At 53.2% G+C, this 17266-nt stretch overlaps 1 protein-coding gene across 1 annotated transcript in view; it reads left to right on the top strand.

Moving 5' to 3' along the window:
* The window catches only part of hdac4 (histone deacetylase 4), a 68165-nt gene that overhangs the window by 18970 nt on the left and 31929 nt on the right, over positions 1 to 17266 (top strand). Inside the window, exons 6-14 of the mRNA XM_084688896.1 lie at positions 4700 to 4828; positions 5003 to 5109; positions 5647 to 5763; positions 7101 to 7305; positions 7434 to 7618; positions 11122 to 11370; positions 12200 to 12386; positions 13111 to 13244; positions 16557 to 16659. Coding sequence (XP_084545022.1) covers positions 4700 to 4828; positions 5003 to 5109; positions 5647 to 5763; positions 7101 to 7305; positions 7434 to 7618; positions 11122 to 11370; positions 12200 to 12386; positions 13111 to 13244; positions 16557 to 16659 — 1416 coding nt within the window. The remainder of the gene's footprint in view (positions 1 to 4699; positions 4829 to 5002; positions 5110 to 5646; positions 5764 to 7100; positions 7306 to 7433; positions 7619 to 11121; positions 11371 to 12199; positions 12387 to 13110; positions 13245 to 16556; positions 16660 to 17266) is intronic.

A 17266-nucleotide genomic window follows, 5' to 3' on the forward strand; every position in this document is an offset into this window, starting at 1 on the left:
CATTAGTACAGTTGAGAGCCTCTGACTCAACAGGGATGGTGGGTAATTGGGTGGTTTTGGAGAGCTGATCTACACACACAGAGCGAGGCTGGGACCTTCTGGTCAGAAGAGAAGGCCAACACTATGGTCCGGAGCAGAGTGCTGGCTGCCAAATGGGTCTCCTCTTATGAAGGGCACTGAGAGAGAATCAGACCAGAGGCTTCAGGTAGACTAGTCTGTGTGTGTGTGTGTGTGTGTGTGTGTGTGTGTGTGTGTGTGTGTGTGTGTGTGTGTGTGTGGAACAGAAGTCGGCACAGCCTCCGACAGTCAGACGGTTCATGTGTTGAGTATTTAAGCAAGTGACTGTTTGAAATAGAATTAGGAAGATTTTCAACGCTCTCTGCCAGTCGGTAGTTCCCTGGAAGAGGAAGACCCAGAAACTGCTGTCATCAGCACACTGGACAAGCGAAAGCTTCTCGTTGTCCACACGTACACTCCACACACCTCCACCCCAATTAAGATTTATCTCACATCACAAGGCAGTTGTGCCTGTGGACTTGACATCCCCTTCCCAGCACCAACCCACACACTCTCCCTCCTCTCTGCCCTGCCGCCTCGACACACCTTAGTCAGGCAGCGGAGCGTGCTGCGGAGAACTCGTTCTCCTTATCAGGTTTGGGTTCTAACAGCTTTATAGGCTTATTAAAACGCATGCTGGTTAAGACTGCAGTGACTCATCCCCCCAACTCACACACACACACACACACACACACACACACTGTCTCACACACACACACACACACACTGTCTCACACACACAGACACACACTGTCTCACACACACACACACACACACACACTGTTGCGGCCCGCCAGCACCCTCCGTCATGGCTAGCAGGACCGTGTGATGGCTATACATTGTAACAGCGTCTTATCCCATGCTAGAGGATGCTTTGCTGCTCTTAACTGTCAGCGGGGAAATGTCACCCGACTCCTTTCCTCTCCCTCCCAGCAGTGACGTTGGATCTCAAACCCCCTCACAGTATGTGCAGGCACCATGTGTTCCACAAGAAGGAAAACGACCTTGAAGACCGGTTAACCTTGAAGACCGGTTAACAGACACAAAATTGACTGTTCTTGACCACACAGTCCAAGCTGTGAAATATCGACGATACATTTTGCACCTATAAGGATGGGGCATGAAGCATTGATTCGCATTAAATTCACTTTCTAAATTGTCCTTGGTAATTGGGTGTACTAAAGCACCTGAAGGACTGCTTACTTGCCAAATAAAAATGTTGTACCTTTTGAGTTTGTCAGATTTTAAGGGCAACCTTTTTAGACCATGTTCCAAGTTTGTGAAACCTTGTTACCGGCCGACTTCTCTGAGCACATAGAGTGGTGGGCTCCGGATCAGTTTTCATCTTTTGAAGGACCACTCAGGACACATAACATTAGCATATTCATCTTCATTTAAGCCCAATTCATTCTATTCAGACCGCCAAACATGAGCCCCAATCACGGTCTATTCAGCCTGCACTGAAGAGGCTCTCCAGACTCCCGGAATAGATGTTTTTTGTTCGCTACACTGCGTCTGTAGCACGATCACATCAACACTGCTCCACCGTCATCAATCCGATTTTCTCAACTGACGCAAACGCAAACAGTAGATGACTAGTAGCTGTAAATATCTTTTGAAACTTTGCTCTTTCTTTTAAAAATAACCATTTGAAAATAAGTTTTTATGAATGAGAAAGTTATTTTTTTAAACAGCACCCTGAAGCGAACATGTGGAGTTATAATCATGTCAGGATCAACAAATTCCACAGACGTATACTTTAAGCGTGTGTTCACACTTGGCGGTTTGGTTCGATTTAAAACAAACTCTGGTGCGGTTCAATTAATGAATGTAACGTGGAGCAAAGACGTCTAAACTCCTAAACTGTTCAATCATGTTGCAACCTTAACCGTATGCCTTTTGTGTAGGTTAGGTTCGGTGTTGATTCCCTTTAATCTCTCTGTGTGTGTTTTGTAATATGGAGGGGGAGGGGGAGAGGTTGGGAGATAGAGAGGTAGAGAGGTTGGGAGATAGAGAGGTTGGGAGATAGAGAGATAGAGAGGGAGATAGGGAGATGGAGAGATAGGGAGATGGAGAGATAGAGAGGGAGATAGAGAAATAGAGAGATAGAGAGGGAGATAGAGAGATGGAGAGATAGAGAGATGGAGAGATAGAGAGATGGAGAGATAGGGAGATGGAGAGATAAAGAGGGAGATAGAGAAATAGAGAGGGAGATAGAGAGAGATAGAGAGAGAGAGACAGAGAGAGAGACAGAGAGAGAGACAGAGAGAGAGACAGAGAGAGAGACAGAGAGAGAGATAGAGAGAGAGAGACAGAGAGAGAGACAGAGAGAGAGACAGAGAGAGAGACAGAGAGAGAGACAGAGAGAGAGACAGAGAGAGAGACAGAGAGAGAGACAGAGAGAGAGACAGAGAGAGAGACAGAGAGAGAGACAGAGAGACAGAGAGAGATAGAGAGGGAGATATAGAGAGAGATAGAGATAGAGAGAGATAGAGATAGAGAGAGATAGAGATAGAGAGAGATAGAGAGGGAGATAGAGAGATAGAGAGAGAGGGGGAGATAGAGAGACAGAGAGAGAGAGAGAGATAGAGATAGAGAGGGAGATAGAGAGATAGAGAGGTGACAGAGAGAAAGCCTGGTGTCAGCAGGATTGGTCCCCTGCAGTGTGCTTTAGCCTGGCCCACTGCTAAGACCCTTCAAAGTCACTACGTCCCGATGTGACCCACCCCCACTGGCTCCAAGTGCCTGCAGACAGCCTGTAAGCCTCCCCCCTCCCCCCCTCTCCAGACCTCCTGCATCAACACTTTCACTCTCCCCCCTGGCTTCCCTCCCCAGACCTCACAGAACAGACTCCTGGCAGCAACTTTGTCTCCACCCTCCCGCCCACCACACCTCCACCCACTCCTCCACCCTCTGGCCAGTCCTCCCAGTCCTCTCCACAGCTGGCTGGCAGCCAGGGCCTGCAGGCTTGCTCTGGTCGTTGCCCACTCATCTCCCGTGAACGCAGCTCAGCATTACAGGCTAATAACGCCCTCTGCATCTCTCCTGCATCTCTCCTGCATCTCTCCTGCATCTCTCCTGCATCTCTCCTGCATCTCTCCTGCATCTCTGCATCTCTCCTGCATCTCTGCATCTCTCCTGCATCTCTGCATCTCTCCTGCATCTCTGCATCTCTCCTGCATCTCTGCATCTCTCCTGCATCTATCCTGCATCTCTCCTGCATCTCTGCATCTCTCGTGTTCGGGATGGTTTGGGCATCGGGATGTGATGGTAAATGCAAATGTTTGTAATGGAAGACGCGTTCAGAATTAGAAAAAAAGCGTTGAGTGAGCCTGCTTGACTGTGGCTGAGAGTGGAAGTTTGGTGCATGTGAGTTTGTAGCTTGGCACAGCTGCCCTCTCTCTGTTGAGTGTCACTCACAAGTTCTGTTCCCCCTCGTCAAGGCTTCTCCTCGACTCACTCCCATAACCCCAAACAGCCACCGCAGCAGCCATCACAAAGCCTCTGACCACAGTGGCAACCATCAGTCCTGGACCTCTACATCCTTACAGCACTCCCAGCGCCCTCAACAGGACAGCTAACAGCTATCACAGGACTAGAAACTTCCACTGAAACTCAGTTCACCTTCTTCATCCCCCTCGATAAGCAAAAACATGTATTAAAACGGTATTTAGTTAATGCTTGTGTCTCATTCATAAGATTATTGTGATTTGCTGCCAGTTAGTTTACACAGGGACAGCTGCACAATGGCACTGCAACAACTGCAGAAAGATCAAAGAAGTCAAAAAAAGAAAATGATGAAAAAAGAAAATTATCTGGAGACCTTGATGTTGACTTCAAGTTGATAGCCCTTTAATTTCTCTCCCCATCAAAACCTCTCCCTCGATCCTGTTAACAAAGACTTCTGGACAAGTGCCGTCCACTTACAAGAAGCACCGCCTGTTTTTCTTTTTTTTGACAGTCGAGGTCAACCGCAGGTTCATCCCCGTCAGATTGAGAGTGCTCTTTCACTTCACTTTCAAAAAGTGCTTCTACATTAGCCATCCTCCCCTCCGCCCTGCTCCTCCTACAGCCCCTGCCCTGCCTCTCTCAAGTGCATTAAGACAGGTGAACCCTTGTCTCCTTTATTAACAACAAAATAGGAAGTGGAGAGAAAGGGCTCGTCCTCATTTAGACGCTGACCATTATAACCACGCAGACTCATACCAGATCTTGTTGGACCTCGGCCAGCTCTCTGCCCGCCGCCTTCCTCAAACCCTAATGAGCGTTTCGGCCCTTCCACGCCAGACTCCTCTTCTCAGGGTCAGGGGCGGATCAGAGGGTCAACTGGTGGTCAACCGCCTGCGCTGACTAATTTCCTGGCAGAAAGCTGGAGAGAGAGTTCCAGGGATTCTGGGAATAAAGCATATAGTGTCTGGGAGAGAGGAGGAAGGGAGGATGGAGAGAGGGGGAAGACAGGTTGGGAGCTATGAGGACCTGCTCCTCTAACTGACCTTTAGCTTTCTGAAGGAATACCTTCTCTTTTTGAAATTCCATCTCACAATGTTCTGCGGGCCTGTGTTTCCACGAGTGATGTTCTTGTCGTGTGTTCTCCCCAGAAGACACTTGTCCTGAGTGTGGTGGTGTGCTGTGTTTCCCCCAGCGTCTGAGCCCAACCTGAAGCTGCGCTCCAAGCTGAAGCAGAAAGTGTCAGAGCGCCGGAGCAGCCCTCTGCTGAGGAGGAAGGAGGGGCCCATCACCTCCACCAAGAAACGCTCCCTCGACACGGCCGGTACACACCCACACACGCGTATCCTCTGTACCTGGCCTCAGGTCACACACAATGCAGCACATCCACTAATACTCTCTTCAACAGTGAGACCTCCAGTATCCTTCAGTAGGTTCCTGGGAAGGTACGTGGATGTTCCTGGATGTTAACGTTGGCTGTTGTCTGGCTGTTTTCCAGAGTCTGTGAGTAACAGCGCCCCTGGTTCAGGCCCCAGCTCGCCCAACAACAGCTCCAGCAACATCCCCAAGGAGAACGGCATGGCGGTGTCCTGCAGCCAGGTGGAGGTATGCCCCACCCCCACCCTGACCTACCTCAGAGGGACAGGGGGGGTGTTTACGTGCGCACATGCTCGTGTATATGTACGTGTGTGTGTGTGTGTGTGCTGGAGACAGGTTGTGCAGAACACAGGGGTCCACAGACAAGACAAGGACAACCAGACAAGGTTGTTTATTTTCGTAGAGGGGTCTGTTTATTTCCCTGTGTGTGTGCCCGTGAGTGCGTGTGTTTTAAGAACGACTGAGACCATGTGTGTGCGTGTGTTTGAGTGTGACTGAGACCGTGTGTGTGTGTGTGTGTGTGTGTGTGTGTGTGTGTGTGTGTGTGTGTGTGTGTGTGTGTGTGTGTGTGTGTGTGTGTGTGTGTGTGTGTGACTGAGACCATGTGTGTGTGTGTGTGTGTGTGTGTGTGACTGAGACCATGTGTGTGTGTGTCTGTTTGAGTGTGACTGAGACCATGTGTGTGTGTGTGTGTGTGTGTGTGTGACTGAGACCATGTGTGTGTGTGTGTGTGTGACTGAGACCATGTGTGTGTGTGCTCCCCAGGCCTCCCTCCTTCACAGGCTGAGCGGGAGAGACGGCCCCCTGAGCCAGCTCTCTCTATACACATCTCCCTCCCTGCCCAACATCACCCTGGGGCTGCCCGCCACCGGCCCAGCTAGCGTGAGTAGACACACACACACACACACATACATACACACACACGCACACACTCTCTGTCACACACACACACACACTCTCTTAAACACAGACAGGCACACATGCGGCACACAGAGTCAAGCACACACCCCTTGTTACCCTCCCTCCCTCCCTCCTTCCCTGTCCTCTATTTCGGGGGGTATGGAGGGGGGCTTGCTTGCTTGCGCAGGCAGGCAGGCAGGCAGGCAGGCAGGCAGGCAGGCAGGCTGGCAGGCTGTCCTCTTCTCCTGACTCCCGACTCCACAGAAGGGGCCCCTGTGTGTAGAGCTCTCTGTTGGCCGTGTGTCTCCCAGCCCGGCCTCAGAAAGGCCCCATTCAGACACAATGAGCCGGCGTGACGCACAGCCAGACCCCGGCCCATCAGGCCCTCTCAGCGTCTGTCTCACACTCAGAGAATGTCCTCCTTATTTCCTCCTCTTGTACAGGACATGTGGTTCCAGCAAGTGGATGTAGGACACAAACAAAAGCTATCAGTGCAGTGTTTGAAGTGAAGAGACCAGACGAAGAGAACTGGAGGATGTGTGTTAGTTAGCTCAGTGGTTAGAAGATTTCACTGCATTGATGAGGTTGCAAGTTCATATCCTGTCACTCCCCTGGATGTCTATTTGAGTGCATCTGCTAAATGAATCTCAGCAAGGCAAATTTCTATGATCTCACTTATATAATATATAGACACCCATTTAGTCCCTCAGGTTTTGTACTACATAGACGTGACTGGTGTCAAAATGTGCGTTTCATTCCCGAAATCGTTACTTCCGTGAAAGTTCTGTTGCACGGTTTTTGAAGAATTATATTATTGGGGGCGAAAAGTGCACCTAACTAGTGTTGCTCCAAAAATCTCACCAGAAATCGGTATTGGCAGTAGTCGCAAAAAATTGCTACATTATGTGATTTCCTAAATCCAAACCAATTTGGCCCCTCATCCACACCCAATCATAGCACCCAGCTCACCTCTGAGGTGGGGGGCAGTGCCACTTTCTATGACAACACGGACAACACAGTTATTTTGCTGCTGTTTTACAACAAAAATGAGATTTCAAAAGTTGCAGAAAGTCACTAGATCTGTCGTGCCTGGGGCCCAAAGAGTCAAAATATGACTCTTTCAGGCACTAAGGGGGTGACACAAACATTTTCATCGTCCTACATTATTTTCCTCTCCACCTCTCCTGTTTCTTCCAACCCCCTCCCATCCTCCACCTCCATTATATAGATGTTATGTTTTGATTTGATACTAGACTGCATACTGTGAATACATCTATTGAGCTTGTTTGAATGTGATCTCCCTCCCTCTGCCCCCCCAGGTGGTGTCTGGCCCACAGGATGGGGACAGCAGGCTGGCTATGCCAGGGCTCCAGCACGGCCTCCCCCTGTCCTCCCCCTTCCTCCCGGGGGGACACCTGCCCCCCTACCTGGCCTCCTCCCCCCTGGAACGAGATGGCGCAGGACACAACCCCCTCCTGAAGCACATGGTCCTCCTGGAGCAGAGCCACAGTCCCCTGGTGGCAGGTGGGGCTCCCGTCCTCCCCAGAACTAAGCTGTGCTCTCCCCCCCGCCCCCATCACAATCTGTCTCTGTGAAGTCCTGTACCTCCAGAGCTTGACCCTACACCCTCTCTCCCCCCCCGCCCCCTCCAGGTCTGGGAGGTCTGCAGCCCCCCTCCATGGCTAAGCTCCAGCGGCAGCACCGCCCCCTGGGTCGGACCCAGTCGGCCCCCCTGCCCCAGAGCCCCCAGGCCCTGCAGCAGCTGGTGGTGCAGCAGCAGCACCAGCAGTTCCTGGAGAAACACAAGCAGCACTTCCAGCAGCTACACATCAACAAGGTGAGGGGGGGTATGGGTTTCATTAGTGCTGAAGGGGGGGGGGGGGTGGTTCCATGGAAGCCCAGGAACAGCATCTCTCTTCAGGAGCCTACAGATCCATGTGCCACTTTCTCTGTTGCCGTAGCAACCTCCGTGTGGAGGAAGCAGCCTCCTTGTATGGTCACCCAGGAAGAGAGAGAGAGAGAGAGAGAGAGAGAGAGAGAGAGAGAGAGAGAGAGAGAGAGAGAGAGAGAGAGAGAGAGAGAGAGAGAGAGAGAGAGAGAGAGAGAGAGAGAGAGAGAGAGAGAGAGAGAGAGAGAGAGAGAGAGAGAGAGAGAGAGAGAGAGAGAGAGAGAGAGAGAGAGAGAGAGAGAGAGAGAGAGAGAGAGAGAGAGAGAGAGAGAGAGAGAGAGAGAGAGAGAGAGAGAGAGAGAGAGAGAGAGAGAGAGAGAGAGAGAGAGAGAGAGAGAGAGAGAGAGAGAGAGAGATGTGATATTCCCAGAGGAGGAGGTTATTATTCTCTTGCTTGTTTTCCCTGAAGCCCTCTCCTGGATACCCAACACACACACACCCACTCACTCACACACTCTCACACCCAATCACACACTCCTTCCTACATTTACATTTAGTCATTTAGCAGACGCTCTTATCCAGAGCGACTTACAGTAAGTAGGGGGACATTCCCCCCGAGGCAAGTAGGGTGAAGTACCTTGCACAAGGACACAAAATCATTTGGGAATCAATCCGGCAACCTTCTGATTACTAGCCCAACTCCCTCACCGCTCAGCCATCTGACCCCTGCTTCCTCCCAGCATCAGTGTTCAATCAGACAAACTGTGCCTTCAACACACCCCGCTCACCCATGTAACAAGTCTGGTGACATGTTGGTATCCATTCTGGGATGTTCCTAATCCCAGCAGACGATGTGGTTGGTTGGCTGGCGGTAACGTGTACATGAGGTCATTAAATCACTAAATGATAACAAGGTCATCGGTGCTTGCAGAACAGTAAACTGTGAAATGGGGATATTTGCATGTAGTTTGAATGTGCGTCACACACTTGCTTTTGAAGACTCATTATCTGTGCTCGCACCTCCCACTAACCCAAATGTTTCAGCATCATATTCCTAAGGGTCAGAGTCAGGGTTATGGGATGGGGGGGGTGACTGATGTGTTTGGGACTAGACTAGTGTAGCCTGTAACAGTGCCCAGGGTTTGTTGTACTTGTAGAGTTAGCATGACAAACCTGTCCTCCCAACATACCCTTCCAGCCTTTTAAATGTGTTTATTTTGTATCCAACTTAAAACTAGCAGCCTCCCTCCTGTGTTTTGGCTTACATTGCACAGTATAAAAGGAGTATTCCCCTTTAAAAGTAGGAGTTGGAGAGTGGGGGAGAGAGGAAAGAGAGGGAGAGAGGAAAGAGAGGGAGAGAGGAAAGAGAGGGAGAGAGGAAAGAGAGGGAGAGAGGAAAGAGAGGGAGAGAGGAAAGAGAGGGAGAGAGGAAAGAGAGGGAGAGAGGAAAGAGAGGGAGAGAGGAAAGAGAGGGAGAGAGGAAAGAGAGGGAGAGAGGAAAGAGAGGGAGAGAAGAAAGAGAGGGAGAGGAAAGAGAGGGAGAGAGGAAAGAGAGGGAGAGAGGAAAGAGAGGGAGAGAGGAAAGAGAGGGAGAGAGGAAAGAGAGGGAGAGAGGAAAGAGAGGGAGAGAGGGAAACAGAAGGGCAAGAGAAGGAGGGTAAAAGACAAGCTTGTTTGGAGAAGAGGGCCAGGGATGAGGCAATAGCTGCTCCTCTGACGTCAATGCCCCGTTCCCTTGGTAGCATGCCAACAGGTTCCTGTGAATGCGTGTGTGTGTGTTCATGCCTGTGTGTGTGTTCATGCCTCTGTGTGTGTGTGTGTGTTCATGCTTGTGTGTGTGTGTGTGTTCATGCTTGTGTGTGTGTGTGTGTTCATGCCTGTGTGTGTGTGTGTGTTCATGCCTGTGTGTTTGTGTGTGTTCATGCCTGTGTGTTTGTGTGTGTTCATGCCTGTGTGTTTTTGTACACCCAACTGTGGCCTCCTGCTCTGATCTAGGACATTCTCATGTCTCCATCTCTTAGCTCCACACTCTTCCTTTCAGTCTCTCCTGTCAGTGTCTCCTCTTGTCTCTCCTCCTCTCTCACTCTTTCATCACTCCATTTTTTCTTCCCACGACAATACACCTTTTTCTTCCTTCTATTTTCGTTTGCCCGCGACAATCTCTCTCGTGGCTCGGTTGTGTTGTTGTTTTCTTGTTCTCTCTATCACTCCTTCCCCCCGCGCTCTGGTCTGCCTTCCCTCTCTCTGTTTCCATGTTCTCACGGAGCGCTGAGTGAACTGCACGACCGGCCGTCTGTAGACCTTCACCCTGACCACAGCTGCTCTGCCCCTGACGCTCTGCCCTCACGCTCTGCCCCTGACGCTCTGCCCCTGGAGCTCTGCCCCTGACGCTCTGCCCTGACGCTCTGCCCCTGACGCTCTGCCCCTGGAGCTCTGCCCCTGACGCTCTGCCCCTGACGCTCTGCCCTGAAGCTCTGCCCCGGCCGCTCTGCCCCTGACGCTCTGCCCCTGACGCTCTGCCCTGACGCTCTGCCCCTGACGCTCTGCCCCTGGAGCTCTGCCCCTGACGCTCTGCCCCTGACGCTCTGCCCTGAAGCTCTGCCCCGGCCGCTCTGCCCCTGACGCTCTGCCCCTGACGCTCTGCCCTGACGCTCTGCCCCTGACGCTCTGCTCCTGACGCTCTGCCCCTGATGCTCTGCCCCTGACGCTCTGCCCTGACGCTCTGCCCCTGGAGCTCTGCTCCTGACGCTCTGCCCCTGATGCTCTGCCCCTGACGCTCTGCCCTGACGCTCTGCCCCTGGAGCTCTGCCCCGGCAGGCCCAGCGCCTGGCAGGGCCGCTGCCAGATGGCTCAAGAGCAGGGATGGCTCGCTCAGGAACACTGACGCTTCACTTAATCACAGATAGTTTTTCCTGGGTTGTGGCTGGAGCAGCTGTGAGCAGCGAGGTGACTCTGGAGGGGGTCTGTCTCCCCGTGTCATGAGAGCAGCAGGGAGAGATCACAGATGACGCTGGGACGTTCCTGTGAGGTACTGTTCCTGTCAGGTGGTCCAGACGTGCAGACGTCAGAGCATTGGGAGTCCACACTCCCAGGAAGCACCTCCACCAGCAGATCAGGACTTGCCTTGGTAGCAGGTCGTTGTATCTGTCCAGTGGAAAGCTTGCAGTTGAACAGAGATTACCCAGAATCCCTCCTGGCAGGGTGTTGTCCCTTCAGATGTCACAGGATATTAGGATGTGATGACATCTCTGACATGGTTCCTCCCCCTGTACTGACCTTGGTGTAACTGCATGACTGTTCGGGTCCGGTTTCTCCCATCGTCATGCACACTTTTCAAACCGTTGACACCCCTTTCTCTCCTCTCCCTTTATTGCCCCTGTCTCTTTCTCTCTTCTCTCCCTCCCCTATCTCTTTCTCCCCTCTCCCTGTTTCTCACTCCCTCTCTCTCCCAGATGATGTCCAAGCCCAGCGACCCGGGGGCGGGGCCTGGTGCGGGAGCGGGGCCAGGCCGGCAGCATGAGAGCCACCCGGAGGAGACGGAGGAGGAGCTGAGGGAGCACCAGGCCCCTGAGGGGGGCCGGGCCCCCCAGGAGGGAGGCCTGCTGCGGGGGCGCACCATCAAACAGGAGCCCCCCGACCCCCATGAGGAGGACAGGGACCAGAGGGAGAGACAGGCCGAGCAGGAGAGACTCTTCAGACAGGTGGGGGAGGAGAGAGGGGAGGAGCAGTTAGGTGAGGGGGGGGGGGGGGCGGGGCGGGGGGAAAGTGTGAGGGAGGGGCAGGGAGGAGAGCAGAGGGTGGGGCGGGGCGGGGCGGGGCGGGGCGGGGCGGGGGGAAAGTGTGAGGGAGGGGCAGGGAGGAGAGCAGAGGGTGGAGGATGAACAGAAGAGGGTGAACAGATGGATTTTTCTGAGAGCCCAACACGTGTCACAAACACCAGTGAGCAGAATGCAGCCTATTTTAGCTCCTCGTCGCTTCACAAAACAGAACATACAAACATGCGCTCACACACACCACACACACACACACCCCACACACACACACACCTCAGCCGGAACATCAAGTCCTCATAGGAAACCACACGCCCTGCAGCCTGACCGAATCCAATCAGGATTGTGTTCTCCGTCGCCATGACACCCAGACCTCCCCAGGTCCCCCAGCTGTGCACAGAGACACAGGAAGTTGATCAGCGAAGCTCCTGGGAACTGTAGTCCGTGACCACAAGCTGTGCAGAGCATGTGTAGTACATCCAGGAGGGGCGACAGCTCTTACAAACGACAGCAAACCTGCCTTTGATCTAGCGTTTGTTTAAACACGGACATCTTTTAACGAACAAACATGCATCATTATTCAAGGACTCATACTGTACAAACAGCAGAACGTGACTACGTATAGTCATTTGTTACATTATGTATTTCTTGCATGCATTCAGCGCCATCTACTGTTTCAAAAGAGACATTGCAATACACAATTTGTGTGTGTGTACTCACACATTAGTGTGTGTGTGTGTGTGTGTGTGTGTGTGAGCAGCAGGCCCTGCTGTTGGAGCAGCAGAGGATCCACCAGCTGAGGAACTACCAGGCGTCTCTGGAGGCTGCTGGCCTGTCAATCACCTTCCCAGGGCACCGCCCCCTCTCCAGGGCCCAATCATCTCCCGCCTCCGCCTCCTTCCCCGTTGTGGTGCAAGACCCGCCCACCAAACCTCGCTTCACCACCGGTGAGTCTGGGCTTCAGGGAGAGGAGAATGGGTTCATGCTGTCTGACACGTCTGCCTGGCTGGCTAGCCGACAGACCCAAGCCCAGCTCCTCTGTCCTCGGAACATCAGGGCTGCTTCACTAGCCCCCCCCCCACTACCATGCGATACGATACATATCATGATACACATGTAACGATTCAATACATCACGATTCATCACGATATCACTATGGAATCCCGATACTTACTAAAGTGCAAAAGAAAACCTCAAATATAATTTGGCTATATACTTCAAAGGACAATCTTTCGTTAATGGGGATTGGCTAAGGATTGTCCTTTGAAGTATAGAGTCAAATACTACCCCTGATAAAAATAAATAAACGTTAATTGGACATATCTTAAAACGTATTCATTTAAGGATTTGAGGATTGACCTTCAGGCTAATTTAGACAGCCAACACAAAGACTGCAGTGTACAATTCTGAACAACCGTTAAACCTTTTCCATAAATAAAAGATACATTCAAATAATTATACAGTGTATATATATATATATATATAAATAAAAATGAGCTCAGAGTATTGATACAATGTCGTGAAGCAAAGAATCGCAATTCTGCATTAAATCAATGTATCGGCGCAGTCCAAGTATGCATGCACATACACAATGGACTTCCATGTGTGTTCTAGTGGGCTAACCTGTGTGTGTGTGTGTGTGTGTGTGTGCGCTGTACTTGTGTGTTCCAGGTCTGGTGTATGACTCCCTCATGCAGAAGCACCAGTGCATGTGTGGCAGCACCAACACACACCCAGAGCATGCAGGACGCATCCAGAGCATCTGGTCCAGGCTGCAGGAGACTGGACTCAGGGGGCAGTGTGAGGTATACACACACACACACACACACACTCACACACACAGGAGACTGTACTCAGGGCGCAGTGTGAGGTATACACCCTCATCCATCACCCTCATCCACCACCCTCATCCTCCACCTCAATCCACCACCCTCATCCTCCACCCTCATCCGCCACCCAAATTGTCTACACATTCATTTTCTACACCCTCATCCTCCACCCTCATTCACCCCCCTCATCCTCTACACACTCATTCTTCTCTCTGGCTCTCTCTCTCCACATTTTTCTCCTCATATTGTCCATTCAGTATCAGTAGTTTTTAATCCAGCTGTTCCTCCCTGAGAGTACGCACAGAGTAGCACTGTTCCCCCCCACCCTCACCCCCACCCTCACCCCCACCCTCACCCCCACCCTCACCCCCACCCTCACCCCCACCCTCAAAACGCTTCAGTTTTATCTATCCTTCAGCGGTTTGTTTTTTTGGTCAGTAGAGGGCAGCGTGAACCCATATTCGCTGTTATTGTTCTCTCTCGTGATAAATGTTATCTTGCGGGAGTGAACGTAAAGAGATCCCCCTCAGAGATGATTCAGCTGAGACCCCCAGGCCAGCCCAGGCCAGCCCAGCCCAGGCCAGCCCAGCCCAGATCTGTGTGGTGACGTGAAGCTGAGGAGCTCTCTATGTGCTCTCCCTCCAGGAGTTCTCTGCTGCAGAATGCTCTGGAAAGAAGTATATGTGAGAGAGAGAATAGTGTGTGTGACTGTTCTGCCCTGTGCCTTACTCTGCAAGCATGGCAGCACCACACTGGGTTGCTAGGATACAGATTTTATGGACAACACAAACAAACAAACAAACAATTAGGGAAGTCGGTCTGTATGTTTCTCTCTATATCTCTCTCACGCTCTCTTTTTGTTAATCTCTTCTTTCTTGGGAAACCTGCAACGTTTCTGACAGAGTCCTTGCAGCTGGTGTCACCTTGAGCCCCCTCCCTCTCTCCCCTCCCTCTCTCCCCTCCCTCTCTCCCCTCCCTCTCTCCCCTCCCTCTCTCCTCTCCCTCTCTCCCCTCCCTCTCTCCCCTCCCTCTCTCCCCTCCCTCTCTCCCCTCCCTCTCTCCCCTCCCTCTCTCCCCTCCAGCCTCTCCTCTCCCTCTCTCCCCTCCCTCTCTCCCCTCCCTCTCTCCCCTCCCTCTCTCCCCTCCCTCTCTCCCCTCCCTCTCTCCCCTCCCTCTCTCCCCTCCCTCTCTCCTCCAGCCTCTCTCCCCTCCCTCTCTCCCCTCCCTCTCTCCCCTCCCTCTCTCCCCTCCCTCTCTCCCCTCCCTCTCTCCTCCAGCCTCTCTCCTCCAGCCTCTCTCCCCTCCCTCTCTCCCCTCCCTCTCTCCCCTCCCTCTCTCCCCTCCCTCTCTCCTCTCCCTCTCTCCCCTCCCTCTCTCCCCTCCCTCTCTCCTCCAGCCTCTCTCCCCTCCCTCTCTCCCCTCCCTCTCTCCCCTCCCTCTCTCCCTCCCTCTCTCCCCTCCCTCTCTCCTCCAGCCTCTCTCCCCTCCCTCTCTCCCCTCCCTCTCTCCCCTCCCTCTCTCCCCTCCCTCTCTCCCCTCCCTCTCTCCCCTCCCTCTCTCCTCTCCCTCTCTCCTCTCCCTCTCTCCCCTCCCTCTCTCCCCTCCCTCTCTCCCCTCCCTCTCTCCCCTCCCTCTCTCCTCCAGCCTCTCCTCTCCCTCTCTCCCCTCCCTCTCTCCCCTCCATCCCTCTCTCCTCCAGCCTCTCTCCCCTCCCTCTCTCCCCTCCCTCTCTCCCCTCCCTCTCTCCCCTCCCTCTCTCCCCTCCATCCCTCTCTCCTCCAGCCTCTCTCCCCTCCCCCTCTCCCCTCCCTCTCTCCCCTCCCTCTCTCCCCTCCCTCTCTCCCCTCCCTCTCTCCTCCAGCCTCTCCTCTCCCTCTCTCCCCTCCCTCTCTCCCCTCCATCCCTCTCTCCTCCAGCCTCTCTCCCCTCCCTCTCTCCCCTCCCTCTCTCCCCTCCCTCTCTCCCCTCCATCCCTCTCTCCTCCAGCCTCTCTCCCCTCCCCCTCTCCCCTCCCTCTCTCCCCTCCCTCTCTCCCCTCCCTCTCTCCCCTCCCTCTCTCCCCTCCCTCTCTCCTCCAGCCTCTCCCCTCCCTCTCTCCCCTCCCTCTCTCCTTCAGCCTCTCTCTCCTCCAGCCTCTCTCTCCTCCAGCCTCTCCCCTCCCTCTCTCCTCTCCCTCTCTCCCCTCCCTCTCTCCCCTCCCTCTCTCCCCTCCCTCTCTCCCCTCCCTCTCTCCCCTCCCTCTCTCCCCTCCCTCTCTCCCCTCCCTCTCTCCCCTCCATCCCTCTCTCCTCCAGCCTCTCTCCCCTCCAGCCTCTCCCCTCCCTCTCTCCCCTCCCTCTCTCCCCTCCATCCCTCTCTCCTCCAGCCTCTCCCCTCCCTCTCTCCCCTCCATCCCTCTCTCCCCTCCCTCTCTCCCCTCCCTCTCTCCCCTCCCTCTCTCTCCCCTCCCTCTCTCCTCCAGCCTCTCCCCTCCCTCTCTCCCCTCCCTCTCTCTCCTCCAGCCTCTCCCCTCCCTCTCTCCCCTCCCTCTCTCTCCTCCAGCCTCTCCCCTCCCTCTCTCCCCTCCCTCTCTCTCCTCCAGCCTCTCTCCTCCAGCCTCTCTCCACTCTCTCCCTCACTTCTCCCAGAAGCTCTAGTTGGCATCAGTCGGGTGACCATTGTTATATAGTACTTCCCTGTCTGAGCATGTCTGTTTAACAGGTGTGGGAGTGAGACTGTCTAGCAGGCAGACCATCACCAAGCCCTGTAGGATCTCTGCTGACTGTGTCAGGGTTAGGGTCTGTAGGAGCTCTGCTCACTGTGTCAGGGTTAGGGTCTATAGGAGCTCTGCTCACTGTGTCAGGGTTAGGGTCTGTAGGAGCTCTGCTCACTGTGTCAGGGTTAGGGTCTGTAGGAGCTCTGCTCACTGTGTCAGGGTTAGGGTCTATAGGAGCTCTGCTGACTGTGTTATCTTACCAGCCATGGTGTCACTTAATGTTTGTTTTCTCTCTTCCTCTGTTATCTACCTTCTCTTCCCTCCCTCCCTCCCTCCCTCCCTCCCTCCCTCCCTCCCTCCCTCCCTCCCTCCCTCCCTCCCTCCCTCCCTCCTTCCCTCCCTCCCGTACAACCCCTCTCTACCTCCCTGTCTCCCTGTCTCCCTGTCTCCCTGTCTCTACCTCCCTGTCTCCCTGTCTCCCTGTCTCTACCTCCCTGTCTCCCTGTCTCTACCTCCCTGTCTCCCTGTCTCCCTGTCTCTACCTCCCTGCCTCCCTGTCTCTACCTCCCTGTCTCCCTGTCTCCCCCTCCCAGTGTATCCGGGGCAGGAAGGCTACTCCAGAGGAGCTTCAGACTGTTCACTCTGAGGCCCACGTCCAGCTGTACGGAACCAACCCTCTCAGACAGAGACTAGACAGTAAGAGTCACACACACTCACACACTTACTGACACACACACACACACAGCACACTCACACACACGACATGTCACTAGATTAAGCAACTTTTCACCTTCCCTAGTGACAAAAGAGTCAGGACTAGCGACTTTCTGCTATTGTTGGCAATCTCTGTTTTCGTTGTTGAGCAGCAGCAAAATATCTGGAGAGCTAGTTGTACTTCCATGTTAAAGCCGCCAATCAGTAGGCTACAGCCAGTGATCTTGGATTCAATACGTTTTTGATTAGTTCATTTTTGTTTTGTTGTTTATGCTGCTATAAAAAAATCTACTATTTGTCGGGGAAAACATTTGTTGTGAGCCCTATTGGTATGTATTTAAATGGGCCACAGTTGTCCATTCGACATGTTTAATCTTGCCGGTGAACGCGGTCGTCAAGAAACATTGGTTATCGGTTACCTTTCTTCCTTCAATAAAATGGCCATGATGCAGAAATTGGCCATCCCTGAGAGGACTTAGTATCCCGACATTTCGCTCGTTCCTCGCTGGCTTGTGGACTCGTCGCTATCAGCGTCTGTTAAACAAATCCCCGCTAACGCAGCCAGGGTAACGAGCGCCCCAGGACCCAG

This window comes from Hypomesus nipponensis, chromosome 23 (genome assembly GCF_054491055.1).
Source record: "Hypomesus nipponensis isolate SF chromosome 23, ASM5449105v1, whole genome shotgun sequence".
In the NCBI taxonomy this organism is placed as follows: domain Eukaryota; kingdom Metazoa; phylum Chordata; class Actinopteri; order Osmeriformes; family Osmeridae; genus Hypomesus; species Hypomesus nipponensis.